Here is a 16,102-nt window from a genome sequence, read left to right as displayed (position 1 = left end):
TACGTGGTTCCTCGAGGCACTCTGTCCGTATCTGCTTGCTAATACATGTACGTGGTTCCTCGAGGCACTCTGTCCGTGTCTGCTTGCTAATACATGTACGTGGTTCCTCGAGGCACTCTGTCCGTATCTGCTTGCTAATACATGTACGTGTCTCCTCGAGGCACTCTGTCCGTATCTGCTTGCTAATACATGTACATGTCTCCTCGAGGCACTCTGTCCGTATCTGCTTGCTAATACATGTACGGGTCTCCTCGAGGCACTCTGTCCGTATCTGCTTGCTAATACATGTGCATGTCTCCTCGAGGCACTCTGTCCGTATCTGCTTGCTAATACATGTACGGGTCTCCTCGAGGCACTCTGTCCGTATCTGCTTGCTAATACATGTATGTGTCTCCTCGAGGCACTCTGTCCGTATCTGCTTGCTAATACATGTACGTGTCTCCTCGAGGCACTCTGTCCGTATCTGCTTGCTAATATATGTACGTGTCTCCTCGAGGCACTCTGTCCGTATCTGCTTGCTAATACATGTACGTGTCTCCTCGAGGCACTCTGTCCGTATCTGCTTGCTAATACATGTACGTGTCTCCTCGAGGCACTCTGTCCGTATCTGCTTGCTAATACATGTACGTGTCTCCTCGAGGCACTCTGTCCGTATCTGTTTGCTAATACATGTACGTGTCTCCTCGAGGCACTCTGTCCGTATCTGCTTGCTAATACATGTGCGTGTCTCCTCGAGGCACTCTGTCCGTATCTGCTTGCTAATACATGTACGGGTCTCCTCGAGGCACTCTGTCCGTATCTGCTTGCTAATACATGTACGTGTCTCCTCGAGGCACTCTGTCCGTATCTGCTTGCTAATACATGTACGGGTCTCCTCGAGGCACTCTGTCCGTATCTGCTTGCTAATACATGTACGTGTCTCCTCGAGGCACTCTGTCCGTATCTGCTTGCTAATACATGTACGTGTCTCCTCGAGGCACTCTGTCCGTATCTGCTTGCTAATACATGTACGTGTCTCCTCGAGGCACTCTGTCCGTATCTGCTTGCTAATATATGTACGTGTCTCCTCGAGGCACTCTGCCCTCTGTCCGTATCTGCTTGCTAATACATGCACGTGTCTCCTCGAGGCACTCTGCCCTCTGTCCGTATCTGCTTGCTAATACATGTACGGGTCTCCTCGAGGCACTCTGTCCGTATCTGCTTGCTAATACATGTACGTGTCTCCTCGAGGCACTCTGTCCGTATCTGCTTGCTAATACATGTACGTGTCTCCTCGAGGCACTCTGTCCGTATCTGCTTGCTAATATATGTACGTGTCTCCTCGAGGCACTCTGTCCGTATCTGCTTGCTAATACATGTACGTGTCTCCTCGAGGCACTCTGTCCGTATCTGCTTGCTAATACATGTACGTGTCTCCTCGAGGCACTCTGTCCGTATCTGCTTGCTAATACATGTACGTGTCTCCTCGAGGCACTCTGTCCGTATCTGTTTGATAATACATGTACGTGTCTCCTCGAGGCACTCTGTCCGTATCTGTTTGCTAATACATGTACGTGTCTCCTCAAGGCACTCTGCCCTCTGTCCGTATCTGCTTGCTAATACATGTTCGTGTCTCCTCGAGGCACTCTGCCCTCTGTCCGTATCTGTTTGCTAATACATGTACGTGTCTCCTCGAGGCGCTCTGTCCGTATCTGCTTGTTAATACATGTACATGTCTCCTCGAGGCACTCTGTCCGTATCTGCTTGCTAATACATGTACATGTCTCCTCGAGGCACTCTGTCCTTATCTGCTTGCTAATACATGTACATGTCTCCTCGAGGCACTCTGTCCTTATCTGCTTGCTAATACATGTACGTGTCTCCTCGAGGCACTCTGTCCGTATCTGCTTGCCAATACATGTACGGGGTCTCCTCGAGGCACTCTGTCCGTATCTGCTTGCTAATACATGTATGGGTCTCCTCGAGGCACTCTGTCCGTATCTGCTTGCTAATACATGTATGGGTCTCCTCGAGGCACTCTGTCCGTATCTGCTTGCTAATACATGTACGGGTCTCCTCGAGGCACTCTGCCCTCTGTCCGTATCTGCTTGCTAATACATGTATGGGTCTCCTCGAGGCACTCTGCCCTCTGTCCGTATCTGCTTGCTAATACATGTACGTGTCTCCTCGAGGCACTCTGTCCGTATCTGCTTGCTAATACATGTACGTGTCTCCTCGAGGCACTCTGTCCGTATCTGCTTGCTAATACATGTACGTGGTTCCTCGAGGCACTCTGTCCGTATCTGCTTGCTAATACATGTACGTGGTTCCTCGAGGCACTCTGTCCGTATCTGCTTGCTAATACATGTACGTGGTTCCTCGAGGCACTCTGTCCGTATCTGCTTGCTAATACGTTTACGTGTCTCCTCGAGGCACTCTGTCCGTATCTGCTTGCTAATACATGTACATGTCTCCTCGAGGCACTCTGTCCGTATCTGCTTGCTAATACATGTACGGGTCTCCTCGAGGCACTCTGTCCGTATCTGCTTGCTAATACATGTGCATGTCTCCTCGAGGCACTCTGTCCGTATCTGCTTGCTAATACATGTACGGGTCTCCTCGAGGCACTCTGTCCGTATCTGCTTGCTAATACATGTACGTGTCTCCTCGAGGCACTCTGTCCGTATCTGCTTGCTAATACATGTACGTGTCTCCTCGAGGCACTCTGTCCGTATCTGCTTGCTAATATATGTACGTGTCTCCTCGAGGCACTCTGTCCGTATCTGCTTGCTAATACATGTACGTGTCTCCTCGAGGCACTCTGTCCGTATCTGCTTGCTAATACATGTATGGGTCTCCTCGAGGCACTCTGTCCGTATCTGCTTGCTAATACATGTATGGGTCTCCTCGAGGCACTCTGTCCGTATCTGCTTGCTAATACATGTACGGGTCTCCTCGAGGCACTCTGCCCTCTGTCCGTATCTGCTTGCTAATACATGTACGTGTCTCCTCGAGGCACTCTGTCCGTATCTGCTTGCTAATACATGTACGGGTCTCCTCGAGGCACTCTGTCCGTATCTGCTTGCTAATACATGTACGTGGTTCCTCGAGGCACTCTGTCCGTATCTGCTTGCTAATACATGTACGTGGTTCCTCGAGGCACTCTGTCCGTGTCTGCTTGCTAATACATGTACGTGGTTCCTCGAGGCACTCTGTCCGTATCTGCTTGCTAATACATGTACGTGTCTCCTCGAGGCACTCTGTCCGTATCTGCTTGCTAATACATGTACGTGTCTCCTCGAGGCACTCTGTCCGTATCTGCTTGCTAATACATGTACATGTCTCCTCGAGGCACTCTGTCCGTATCTGCTTGCTAATACATGTACGGGTCTCCTCGAGGCACTCTGTCCGTATCTGCTTGCTAATACATGTGCATGTCTCCTCGAGGCACTCTGTCCGTATCTGCTTGCTAATACATGTACGGGTCTCCTCGAGGCACTCTGTCCGTATCTGCTTGCTAATACATGTACGTGTCTCCTCGAGGCACTCTGTCCGTATCTGTTTGATAATACATGTACGTGTCTCCTCGAGGCACTCTGTCCGTATCTGTTTGCTAATACATGTACGTGTCTCCTCGAGGCACTCTGTCCGTATCTGCTTGCTAATACATGTACGTGTCTCCTCGAGGCACTCTGTCCGTATCTGCTTGCTAATACATGTACGGGTCTCCTCGAGGCACTCTGTCCGTATCTGCTTGCTAATACATGTACGGGGTCTCCTCGAGGCACTCTGTCCGTATCTGCTTGCTAATACATGTGCATGTCTCCTCGAGGCACTCTGTCCGTATCTGCTTGCTAATACATGTACGGGTCTCCTCGAGGCACTCTGTCCGTATCTGCTTGCTAATACATGTACGTGTCTCCTCGAGGCACTCTGTCCGTATCTGCTTGCTAATACATGTATGGGTCTCCTCGAGGCACTCTGTCCGTATCTGTTTGCTAATACATGTACGTGTCTCCTCGAGGCACTCTGTCCGTATCTGCTTGCTAATACATGTGCATGTCTCCTCGAGGCACTCTGTCCGTATCTGCTTGCTAATACATGTACGGGTCTCCTCGAGGCACTCTGTCCGTATCTGCTTGCTAATACATGTACGTGTCTCCTCGAGGCACTCTGTCCGTATCTGCTTGCTATCTGACGAGGGAGGAGCACAGAGAACTCTCAGCTCTGATGGATTTGTCAAAAACTTTTTTTCAACAAAATTGGTAGAAAATGGAAAATGTTAAATGAAAATGATTTAGAAAACTGCTAAACCTTTAGGAAGCTAACGAACCCTATAAAAATTGTCTTAAGTGTGCATAGCTACTTTTAAACAGGAAGTGATGTATTCATATTATTGCATTGAATTGATGCTTCCAAATGCAGTTCTGCAGCAGCTGCGGTCTTTACATACAGCGCTAGTCATGGTATGCTCCGTGCCCAGAACCCGCTATTGCCAACACAAACTGACCCTGGAGCAATCAGGCGCAGTGCCATACTATCAGCCAAGGTCCCCTTCAGATTACCGAAATGTCCTCTTTTCCAAAATGAATGCAAGGTTACAGAATTGCTAATTTATACCTTCATGGCTGTTACTGTTCATGAATTAAAATGTTACTAAACCTCACTTTTTGCTCTGTTTTGCTCTGCTAGGTGGGTGTGTGAGGAGATTCCCGACCTGAAGCTAGCCATGGAGAACTATGTTCTTATAGACTATGACACAAAAAGGTCAGCTTTCCTATTCTACAGATATATAAGTTCCACATTCTGTGTTTTAAGTGTGCAGTTTAAGGTGACAGGTTAGCGTGGTGGGTACCTTCAGGGGAACCTTGCTGGCAGAACATCATAATCTGTTAGCAGGAGCAGAAAGATCTGAAAGATGCTTGAGTTCCCCATTGACTTCCTTTAAACTTTGTACATGAGTTTCGCCCATGTGAGCATCCAACTGCTTGTTACGAGCACACGGGCATGGTAGTGCTCGCTCATCACTACTCTTATCCCATCAGTCACCTCTGCTATACTACCCCTCCCCCACACTCCGTGTAGAGATGTCAGTATGCTTGTGTCTGCGGTGCTCCATTTGTACGAACTCTGCAGTGAGATCAGAGCAGGCTGTCATTGCACATGACGTAGGAGTCCAGAGCAGTCAGGTTACTTCTGTGTGTCCTGTAATGACAACCTGCTCACACTGATGACATAAGTGGTTACTGGCAGTCATCAGGAGAGCTGTTGTCCCAGCTAATCTCTCCTGTGCTGCCCCTCCCCCACACTGACTCGTGCAGGAGGTTAGACCTGGAGATCAGGGCTGCAGCATTACATGTCATACTGAGAAACCTGCCCTAACCTCTAGTGTTGCTGCCTGATCATGATTGGTCAAGATCATACAGGGGAAGAATCACAAATTCCCAATAAAGTGTCTGATAACACTCACTTGTACTTAAAGGGAACCTGTCATCAGGAATTTGGCTTTCAACCTAAACGTTTCCCCCTCTGCAGCTCGTGGGCTGCATTCTAGGAAGGTTTTTGTACTTTTTGTGCCCCTTTTTAAACCAAAATAAACACTTTATAAACTTGTACCTTTCTGTTTGAAAATCTTGTTAATTTTTCATGTGGGCGGGCCGTGTGGCGTCCGTTGCTGTAGCTTACGCCGTCCCCCCACGCTCCAAATCATGCCTCATAACGCCGCCCACTGCGCCGAGGTCCCGTGCACGCCGGGACACCTAGTGACGTGGTCGCATGCACGAGAGTATGGGCGGCGCTGTGATTGCATCGCAAGTGCCCGCCCATACTCTCGTGCCCGCCCTTTCCCCCACTGCCTCCAGCGTTCTGCGCCGGCCCGACGTCACCTCCTTCCCATCGTACCCTGCAGCAGGAAATAGATGGGAGGAGCGGAGCACAGGAGAAGCAGAGGATCTGAGCGACGTACAGAGGGGAGAGCGCGCACACGAGAGTATGGGCGCGCACTTGCGATGCAATCACAGCGCCGCCCATACTCTCGTGCCTGCGACCACGTCACTAGGTGTCCCGGCGTGCACGGGACCTCGGCGCAGTGGGCGGCGTTATGAGGCATGATTTGGAGCATGGGGGACGGCGTAAGCTACAGCAACGGACGCCACACGGCCCGCCCACATGGAAAATTAACAAGATTTTCAAACAGAAAGGTACAAGTTTATAAAGTGTTTATTTTGGTTTAAAAAGGGGCACAAAAAGTACAAAAACCTTCCTAGAATGCAGCCCACGAGCTGCAGAGGGGGAAACGTTTAGGTTGAAAGCCAAATTCCTGATGACAGGTTCCCTTTAACTTTGGTAACGTATCCTCTGCCAAATACTATATATATATATATATAATATGTGTGTGTGTATATATGTATGTATGTATATGTATGTTCAATATTACATTCTGTTAAAAATTCGGTGACAGGTTAATGTGTTATTTCAACCAGCCATACATGTGAGCCACGGCTCAATCATTGCCTGTGCCAATTTTCCAGCGGTATCTGTTTTGGCTAGTGTTCTGGTGTTTCTTGCCACATTCAGGTGTGCATAATACTGTTATAAAGTCAGATCTGGCTGACGCAATGATGAAACTGATTGGAGAGAAACAAGCCGAGCAGCGTCTGTTTTACTCCACTGTGAATCATTGCTGGAGGGTATACAGCCGCGGTCAGCCTTGTACCAGACACTAGCCATTAGTCCATCCATCACACGGTGCCTTGCTTCTTCAGCAGTGTCATTTCATGTTGCGTTTTCCCCCACTGCTAGAGTATAATGACTCTTTTCCTTGCTTCAGTTTTGAGAGCATGCAGCGGCTGTGTGAGAAGTATAACCGAGCCATAGACAGCATCCATCAGCTGGTAAGACTGCTCTCTTTGTCCATATTGCATTCAGCGGCTGTTCCCATGTGGCTTTCTGTACCCCTCCAGGATTTGTTTTCTATAGAGACTGGAGCATCTGCTCATGTTTGTGTCTTGTGAAGGCATTGCATGCATGTAAACTTTGCTTTATGCTATGTGTACAGTGTAATACCGGCAGTTTATTGCCTGTACTGGTTTCTGGCACTGGGTAACCTCTAGGGAAAGTCTGCAGTGTAGCCATGTAGCGGATTCATGATGTAACTTTTCTGTATGGCATCCTCCATCTCTTCAGAGGCCCTGTCATCAGGTGAGAAGCAGGCAGGTTTTGGTCTTATTTTACTCCCGGTGCTCCTGATAAACCTGCTTGTTTTTGTTTTGTTTTTTTTTTTTCTTTTCTTTTTTTACATCTGCCATATGGTTACAGTTCTGGGCCTCTTTATTTAGTGCATAGTTCCCTGGCCTTTAGCAAGGTGGGCGTTTCTCATAGGATTCTCTGGGGGCTTGCCTATGGTTCTCTGCCTTGTCACCTTGTGAGTCATGCTCCCTTAGTAAAGACCTTAATAATTAGCGATCAATGAGGTTCATACCTCTAGAACAATATGGCAAATAAACAGAAGAAAACAAATACTCAGTGAGCAGTGGGAATAAAGTAAGACCCCAAACTGCACACCTTGGATCCAGTGACAGGTCCTCTTAAGTCCAGAGCTGCATTTTGTGTTTCGGCTGTATGAGCTTAATGTCTTCAGCTGTTCCGAGAACTGGCCCCTTGGAGCCCTCTGTGGATGGAGCAGAGATGTGCAAGCAGAGTACAGTGCTCTGGCAGTTCCAGAGACCATGAATGAAGCTCCATTGAAGTGGGGCTTCCACAATCAGTCCTTTAATCATTTTATATGGACAGGTTGCTAGAATCTATTTAGTTTGCATGGACATCCAAATTGGAAAACGTGGTGTATATTGTGATTTTTGTGAATGTTAGGACTGGTGATCATTGTTTTGTAAATCTCATGTAGAACTTGAGAACTGGTAAAAATAAATCTCTGTAAAGCGCACTGTTACAGGGATTTATTTCTGAGAAGTAATGTGCTCTTTATTTGTTTCTCACAGTGGAAAGGTACCACTCAGCCCATGAGGTTGAACACTCGCCCGTCCACAGGTCTCCTTCGCCACTTATTACAGCAAGTCTACAACCACTCAGTAACTGATCCAGAGAAGCTGAATAACTATGAGCCTTTCTCCCCGGAAGTGTATGGTGAAACATCGTTTGATCTGGTGGCCCAAATGATCGATGAAATCAAAATGACGGAGGATGATCTGTTTGTGGACCTCGGCAGTGGTGAGTGAATATAACCTATATGATGGCCTCTAAGGCTACCTGGGCTACACAGCTTATTTCCACCTCTCTGCCTTTTTTTCCCCCCTCCTAGTAGTCACCCATCATAGGGTAACTGATGTGTAAAATAATTCCATAGTTTGCTATGCAATCATTCACATTGCATTTGTTGCTGCATGTTGTGTTTTTTGATCTGACTGTTTCCCATAGTAACTGATTAAAAGGATAATTGCTGTATGTCTGCATTATTGTACATGCTAGTGATCATTTCAAGGGTACAACATGTAACCATGATTATATATATATATATATATATGTATATGTATATGTATGTGTATGTATGTATGTGTATATATATATATATATATATATATATATATATATATATATATATATATATATATATATATATATATATATATATATATATATATATATATATGTATATGTGTGTATATATATATATATGTATATATATATATATATGTATATATATATATACACCGTGGCCATCAGGCTGTTTACATGTGTGTTATGAGGTTTTGTTTAGTTTTTTGTTTTTATTTTTACTTTCCACATGTCCACTAAAAAAAATCCCATAGACAGATATTTGCTGTTATCAGCATCCATGTCACCCATACATGTCTATGGGTCTGTAAAAATCACGGACAGCACATGAATGGTGTTGGTGTGGGTCTTCTGGCTCTGAGTCTTCTTCCTCTGACAGTGAGGCTGACGTCCACCAGTGTTTCCCTGTAGAAGGCACGAGCAAATTGATTAAATCTGTCAGGGACACTATGGGCATTACTGAGGAGAAATTGCAGCCTTCAGTCCAAGATGTGATGTTTAAGGGTCTGGAGCATAGAAAGCGCAGGACCTTCCCGGTCGTAGACAAGATACAGGCATTGATCTCCAGGGAATGGAAGAAACCGGATAAGCGAGGTTCTCTTCCAGGCGGCTTCAAGCGCAAATATCCCTTTGAGGACGCAACCTGTTCCCACTGGGATAGGGCACCCAAATTGGATGTGGCAGTGGCTAAAGCATCAAAGAAGTTTTCCATTCCCTTTGAGGACATGGGATCCTTGAAGGACCCTATGGATCGGAATGCGGATGTCTTCCTTAAAACCGCATGGGAGTCCTCAGCAGGTGCTCTCCGGCCGGGCATTGCAGCTACATGTACGGCATGGTCTCTGGCGCTGTGGTTGTCCGAATTAGAGGAGAAGCTGAGGGCTAAAGTTCCTCGGGACTAGATTCTGTCTTCTCTACCCAGACTGCAGGGAGCAGCGGCTTTCCTCTCAGATGCATCGGCAGATTCCACTCGGCTGGCTGCTAAGACCGCGGCCCTTTCTAATGCGACTCGTCGGGCCTTATGGTTGAAATGTTGCCCGGCGGATCTGCAGGTTAAGTCTAGGCTGTGTTCCATTCCCTGTCAGGGCGAGTTTCTTTTTGGATCTGTTCTGGATGATGTCCTTGAGAAGGCTGGGGACAGAAAAAAGAACTTTCCAGCCCTGTCCTTCCCCTCCTTCAAGCTGTCCTTTCGTAAGCAGCAGTTCACCCGCAAGTTCACCCCCAGGAATAGAAGTACCTGGTTGGACCGTAAGAAGGATAAGGGATTCTTGTTCAAGGGCCCTTCCCAATCCAAGAAGTCTTCCCAATGACTCCCTTCCCCAGGTGGGGGGGAGATTGACCTACTTTCTTCCGGCCTGGGAACGTATTTCTTCGAGCCCGTGGATTCTCAATATCGTCCGCACAGGTCTGACGTTTCCATTCCGCAGTGTTCCTCCCAGCTTTCTCCTTACATCCCCGAGGACGTCCCCGAGCGAACATGCCTTGGAGGGGGAAGTGACGTCCCTATTGCGCCGGGCGGTCCTGACGGACTTCCCATTGGCGGAAAGGGGAGAGGGGTTTTACTCCCCTCTCTCTTTTTGGTCGGGAAACCGAACGGCTCCTTTCGGGTCATCATCAACCTCAAAGGCCACCTGCAGATCTTGTCCTTCAAGATGGAATCAATGAAGTCCATGATCAAGTCTCTCTACCCGAATTGTCATATGGCTGTCCTGGATCTGAAGGACGCGTATTATCATGTTCCCATCGCTCCTCCCTTCCAGTAATATCTCAGGGTGGCGGTGATGCTCGAGGGGTCTGTGCGTCATCTGCAGTTCAGGGCCTTACCTTTTGGCCTGGCAATTGCGCCCCGCATCTTCACGAAGCTCGTCCTGGAAATCACTGCCCACCTGCGTGAATACAGAATTCTCATTATCCCGTATCTCGACGACTTTCTCGTGGTAGGGGATTCAGCGAGCCATTGTACTGCCGTGCTTCAGACTGTCTGCTCAAAGCTGGAAAGTCTCGGCTGGATTTTGAACAGGGAGAAGTCCCGGTTGCTTCCGGCCACGGTGCAAGTCTTTTTGGGGCTTACTTTGGACTCTCTCCTCCAAGAATGTCGTCTACCGCCTTCTAAAGTGGAGAAGATTCGCTCTCTGGTGCAGCAGGCGGTGGCGGTTCCGCACATGTCCCTGCGACGGGCTGTGTCTCTTCTGGGCTCCCTGACCTCTACTCTCCCTGCAGTGTTGTGGGCTCAAGGCCATACCAGAGCCATCCAGTGGGACATTTTGGGACATCAGTCGTTTCTGGGGGACAGGTTGAACACTCGGATTACTCTGAGCCCCAGCTCCATTGCTTCCCTTCACTGGTGGCTGGTTCCTGCGCACCTCACACGGGGAGTCCCATAGTCTGTCCCGGTGTCCCGAATTGTGACCATGGATGCCAGTGTGTCCGGATGGGGGGGCTCACCTGCTGGACCGTCCGATTCAGGGTCTCTGGTCACCCAGGGAGGCGGCTTCCTCCTCCAATATCAGAGAGCTGCTGGCTGTGGAACGGGCCCTGACTGGACTTCTCCCTTCACTGACTGGTCACCATACCCGGGTGTTGTCAGACAATCAGGTGACGGTGGCTTATCTGAACCATCAGGGGGGGCATGAGATCCAGGTCTCTTTTATGTTGATAGCCGACAGGATTCTGCTACTGGCAGAAACTCTCCTTCTGTCCCTCACTGCTGTTCACATCAGGGGGAAAGACAACCTAGCGGCGGATTTTCTGAGTTGCACTCGCCTGCGCGAGGGGGAGTGGGAGCTCAACCAGTCTGTCTTCAATCTCGTCACGGCCAGGTGGGGGGTTCCGGCCATCGACCTTTTTTCCACCAAGCAGAACAGGAAGGTTCCTCAGTTCTGCACTCTCAATCCCAAGGAACTTTCGTATGCTGTGGACGCCCTGTCAATCCCGTGGGACTTTCCCCTAGCCTATGCATTTCCCCCACTGGTCCTTCTCCCTGCAGTCCTGAAAAGCATCAGGGACGACGGGGCCAGAGTCCTTCTGATTGCTCCCTTCTGGCCAAAGCAACCATGGTTTTTTTGGCTGCTTCGGATATCTCTGACCGACCTGTGGGTCCTCTCGGAACTTCCAAATCTCCTGTCCCAGGGACCTGTGTGCCATCCTCCGACTGTCAAGTTGCACCTGACGGCATGGAATTTGAGAGGGCGTTACTGATCAGTAAGGGGTTTTCCCCCAATTTAGTTTCCACACGGTTAGGTTGTAGAAAGCCTGTGACGACCAAGATCTACTGTAGGACTTGGAAAAAGTTCTTATCTTCCTCAGGGGCTAGTGTAACTGGGGAGGTTCCCATCGGTCCCATCCTGGAGTTCCTACAGTGCGGGTTGGACAAGGGGTTGGCGGTTAGCACACTCAAGGTCCAGATCTCTGCGTTAGCGGCACTCTACAATTCTGATGTCGCAGGGCACCCTTGGGTGGCTTGGTTTATCAGGGCTTGTTCGCGCCAGTGTCCTAGACGGGTAGTCTCCCTCCCCCCCCTTGGGACCTTAACCTGGTTTTGGGGGCCATAACGGATCCTCCGTTCAAGCCCTTTGACTCCAGATCTGTTAAATGTCTTTCCCTTAAGATGGTCCTCCTGGTAGCCCTGACCTCTGCCCGTAGGATTAGTGACATTCAGGCCCTTTCTATTGACCCGCCTTACACTCAAATACTGGACGATAGGGTAGTTTTGCGCCCTGACCCTGCGTACCTCCCCAAGGTTGTTTCTCGGTTTCATACGTCCCAGGAGATTGTATTGCCATCATTTTGCAGTAACCCGACACGTGCGGAGGAAAGGCGTTGGCATTGTCTGGATGTACGTCGTTCTCTCATCCAGTATCTTCGGGTCACCAGTTCCTGGAGGAGGGACAAGTCTCTGTTTGTCTCTTTCCAGGGGCCTCAGAAGGGGGTTAAGTGTTCCAAATCCACGCTGGCCAGGTGGATTAGGGACGCCGTTGAGTTAGCTTACACTGCTAGGGGTGCTGCTGTTCAGGTGGTTCTGAAGGCACATTCCACGCGGGCTGTAGCATCATCTTGGGCAGAACGGGCGGATGTTTCCATTGCTCAAATTTGTAAAGCTGCCACATGGTCATCACCCTCGACCTTTTATAAGCATTATAGGTTGGCTCTTTCCTTCTCCGACCTCACCTTTGGGAGGCGTGTTCTACAGGCTGTGGTCCCTCCCTAATTTTTCTTTCGCTGTAATTCTCTCGTGGTGCCGTCATAGGGTGAGGGAAAAATACGTAATTACTTACCGGTAATGTGTTTTTTCCGAACCCATGACGGCACCCTTATATTCCCACCCTGCACTGGGGATTGTTGGTTGGTTCACCTTCCTTTCTTCCTTCTTCCACAATTTTTTCTGGTGGTGGCCTTCTACTAACCTGTTGTTTTTTTTTTATTTGGAGGTCCTCTCATGCTCTGTAATCAAACTGAAGCGGTGAGAGGACCGCCCCTTTTTAACCTGAAGGTTTCCTGTCCTGGATGGGCGGATCCTCTCTCGTGGTCCCATCATGGGTTCGGAAAAAACACATTACCGGTAAGTAATTACATATTTCTCAGACACGTGTTTTCTCCAGTACGTGTCACACGGAGCACATCCGTGTGTGGGACATGTGACATCCGTGCTACCGAAGAAAAACAGACATGTCTGCATGTGGAGCACACGTATGGATACATGATTCGTGTGAAAACACGCACGTGTGTGCAAACCCTTTGATTTTAATGGGTCTACGTGTGTGTGTTTCCAGTACGTGTGAAAACGGACGTCACATATACCGTAAACACAGACATTTGAAGGAGGCCTTAGACCTCATTCACACATTTGTGTATTAACCGTGCATGTGTAAAAAATGGCATCTGTGTCATCAGTGTTTTGGATCAGTGTCATCAGTGCATGGTCCATGTCTGTTTTTTATCTTCAGTGTCTCATCAGTATTTTTCATGAATGGATTAATAAATTACAAAGCTTCTCCTATCCATTGCAATGTTACATGCATACAGTACACGGATGCCATCCATGGTTTTCACGCACCCATAGATTGGCTTAGGACTTTTTTCTCTTGTCGTTCGGTATGCAGAATTATTGGGCAACTATTAATGAACAGAATTATACAACTAAATGAAAAAACAAAATTGAACCATCTCAATTATTTGTTTTTCATCTATTAAAGTAAGAATAATAACCAAATATCTCAAATATACAAAAAATAAATTTGTGTTTTTAAATATTGAGCGCTTCCTTTCAATACCAGTCATAAGTCTTTCACTCATGGAGTCTGTTTCTTTAATCTGTTGACGATGAACTTATTATACAGCACCAACCACAGCCTCCCAGACAGTGATCAGAGAGGTGACCGTTTGCTTTAGCTAGAAATGTACTGTGTAAGAAGGGCCCACAAGTTCTCAATAGGGTTTAGGTCAGGAGAGTAGGGGGCCATTATTCCTTCATCCTAAGGCCTTTACTAGCCAAGCAGCGGACACTTGGATGCATGCAATGGAATATTGTTCTGCAATCAGTTTTTAAAAAGATGCTCTTTTTATTGTACCATTGCTTGAGGAAAGTGTCTTCTAAAAACTGGTAGGTTTGGGAGTTGATTTTGAGTCCATCTTCCACTTGAAAAAGTCGAACTAGCTCATCATTAATAATTCCAGTCCATCCATAGCAGTACTACACCTCCACATCACCTTGCTGGCATCTGAGCCAATAGTGGATAACTGTGCCCATTACTTTTCCAGTCACAGCCCATCTATCAGGTCCATCAAGAGTCACGCTCATCTCACCAGTCTATAAAACCTTGAAAAAATCTGTTTCTAAATATTTCTTGTCTTCATGTTTTAACTTGTGTGCCTTGTTTAGTGGTGGTTGGGCTTCAGTCTTCCTTACCTTGGCCATGTCTCTGAGCACCTTGTACCTCTGGCCCTCCAGGGAGGTGTCAGTTCTGGAATATGACAGCACTGGATAATGGGTTCCTGGTCGCTTCCCATAGAATTCTTCTCAAATCTTTGGCCATTAATGTCCATTTTTTGTGTGGCCCTGTTGACTATTTGCTCCAAAACTTTTAATGGTTCCATAATGACGCACCAATATTTAAGCATTTTTAAAAGTACTGCATCCAAAAAAGATTTAACTGACTCTAAAAATTAAAAAATGGTTATAAGTCTTACAGGTTAACCCCTTAAGGACCCAGCCACTTTGTACGTTAATGACAGCCTTATTTCTCAAATCGCACCAGGGTTATTTTATGAGTTACTAGCTCTGGAACAGTTTGACATATCCCAGTGATTCTGAGAATTGTTTTTCTTTGTCGCTCCATTGGGAGACCCAGACAATTGAGACCCAGACAATTGGGTGTATAGCTTCTGCCTCTGGAGGCCACACAAAGTATTACACTTTATAAAGTGTAACCTCTCCCCTCTGCCTATACACCCTCCCGTGGACCACGGGCTCCTCAGTTTTATGCTTTGTGTGGAAGGAGGCACACATCCACTCATGCATTCTCATACTAGTTATGTCGGATGGAAGAAAAGAGGACCCCGATGGGGCCCCCGGCATGTTCCCTTCTCACCCCACTATGTCGGCGGTGTTGTTAAGGTTGAGGTACCCATTGCGGATATGGAGGCTGGAGCCACATGCCGTCTCCTTCACCATCCCTTATGCGGCTCTGGGAGAAGTGGGATCCTGAGCGGTCATCTATTTGCTGGGACCGTGCTCCATCCGCAGCCCCTGGTGGAACCTGCCGGACCGGAGCCTCTTCAACCCCAGGGACTGGGCCCTGCAACTTGAAGGTACTCTGTGTCCCCATGGGGGGACTGTACAGGGAGCGCACCTTCTTCCCGGAAGCCGCGGTAGTTGTAAAACTGAGAACCGCGCCGACCGTGCCTGCTTGTCGGGCGCGGCCTCAAATTTAGTCCCCGGCTTCGCCGCGGCCTAGTCGCGAAAATCCCGCCCCCGGGCCTGCCTGTCAGGGGTAAGGGCGGGATTACCGACATGACGTCGGATGTGAGGGCTGGAGCATCCTGCATGTCTCCCTCCCCCCTCATTGACCACTGTGGGGACCCCAGATTCCTGCTCTTTGCTGGCGCCGCCCTCGGCCCCACTCCTCCCCTGAGAGCTCCGGCGGCCATTTTTTGGCATTCTGCCGGTGGATGCTTCTCAGTGACACAGCTCTGCAGCTCCGGGGGATCCACGAAAGGGAATCTGGAGGACACACTCCGCTCGTTAGTGGTCGGTAAGCCACACCGGTCACCCGGTGCTGGTTCCCCTAGGGTGCCGGAATAGATATATATATATATATATATATGTATATATGTATATGTATATGTATGTATCTGTACGGTCAGGCTGTATACCCTCTTCCCATATACCCTCAGTGGTCACTCTCCTAGGAGACAACAGCATGTCGTCCACAAGGAGCAAAGCTACTAAGGCAAAGGGTTTTTTTGTGGCCTGTACCTCTTGTGGGGCTATGTTGCCTGCGGGATCCACCTACCCTCACTGTGAGCAATACTCGACTCCTGCCTCGCTTGCTCA

At 48.3% G+C, this 16,102-nt stretch overlaps 1 protein-coding gene across 2 annotated transcripts in view; it reads left to right on the top strand.

The window, feature by feature from the left end:
- Positions 1-16,102, top strand: part of DOT1L (DOT1 like histone lysine methyltransferase) — a 214,262-nt gene that overhangs the window by 52,777 nt on the left and 145,383 nt on the right. For both annotated transcript variants that reach the window (XM_075352589.1, XM_075352590.1), the window contains exons 3-5: positions 4,672-4,746; positions 6,809-6,872; positions 7,977-8,205. In XM_075352589.1, coding sequence (XP_075208704.1) covers positions 4,672-4,746; positions 6,809-6,872; positions 7,977-8,205 — 368 coding nt within the window. The remainder of the gene's footprint in view (positions 1-4,671; positions 4,747-6,808; positions 6,873-7,976; positions 8,206-16,102) is intronic.

Source organism: Anomaloglossus baeobatrachus, chromosome 1 (genome assembly GCF_048569485.1).
Source record: "Anomaloglossus baeobatrachus isolate aAnoBae1 chromosome 1, aAnoBae1.hap1, whole genome shotgun sequence".
NCBI lineage: Eukaryota > Metazoa > Chordata > Amphibia > Anura > Aromobatidae > Anomaloglossus > Anomaloglossus baeobatrachus.
The sequence above is the reverse complement of the archived record's forward strand: the minus strand, read 5'-3'. Positions and strand labels throughout refer to the sequence as shown.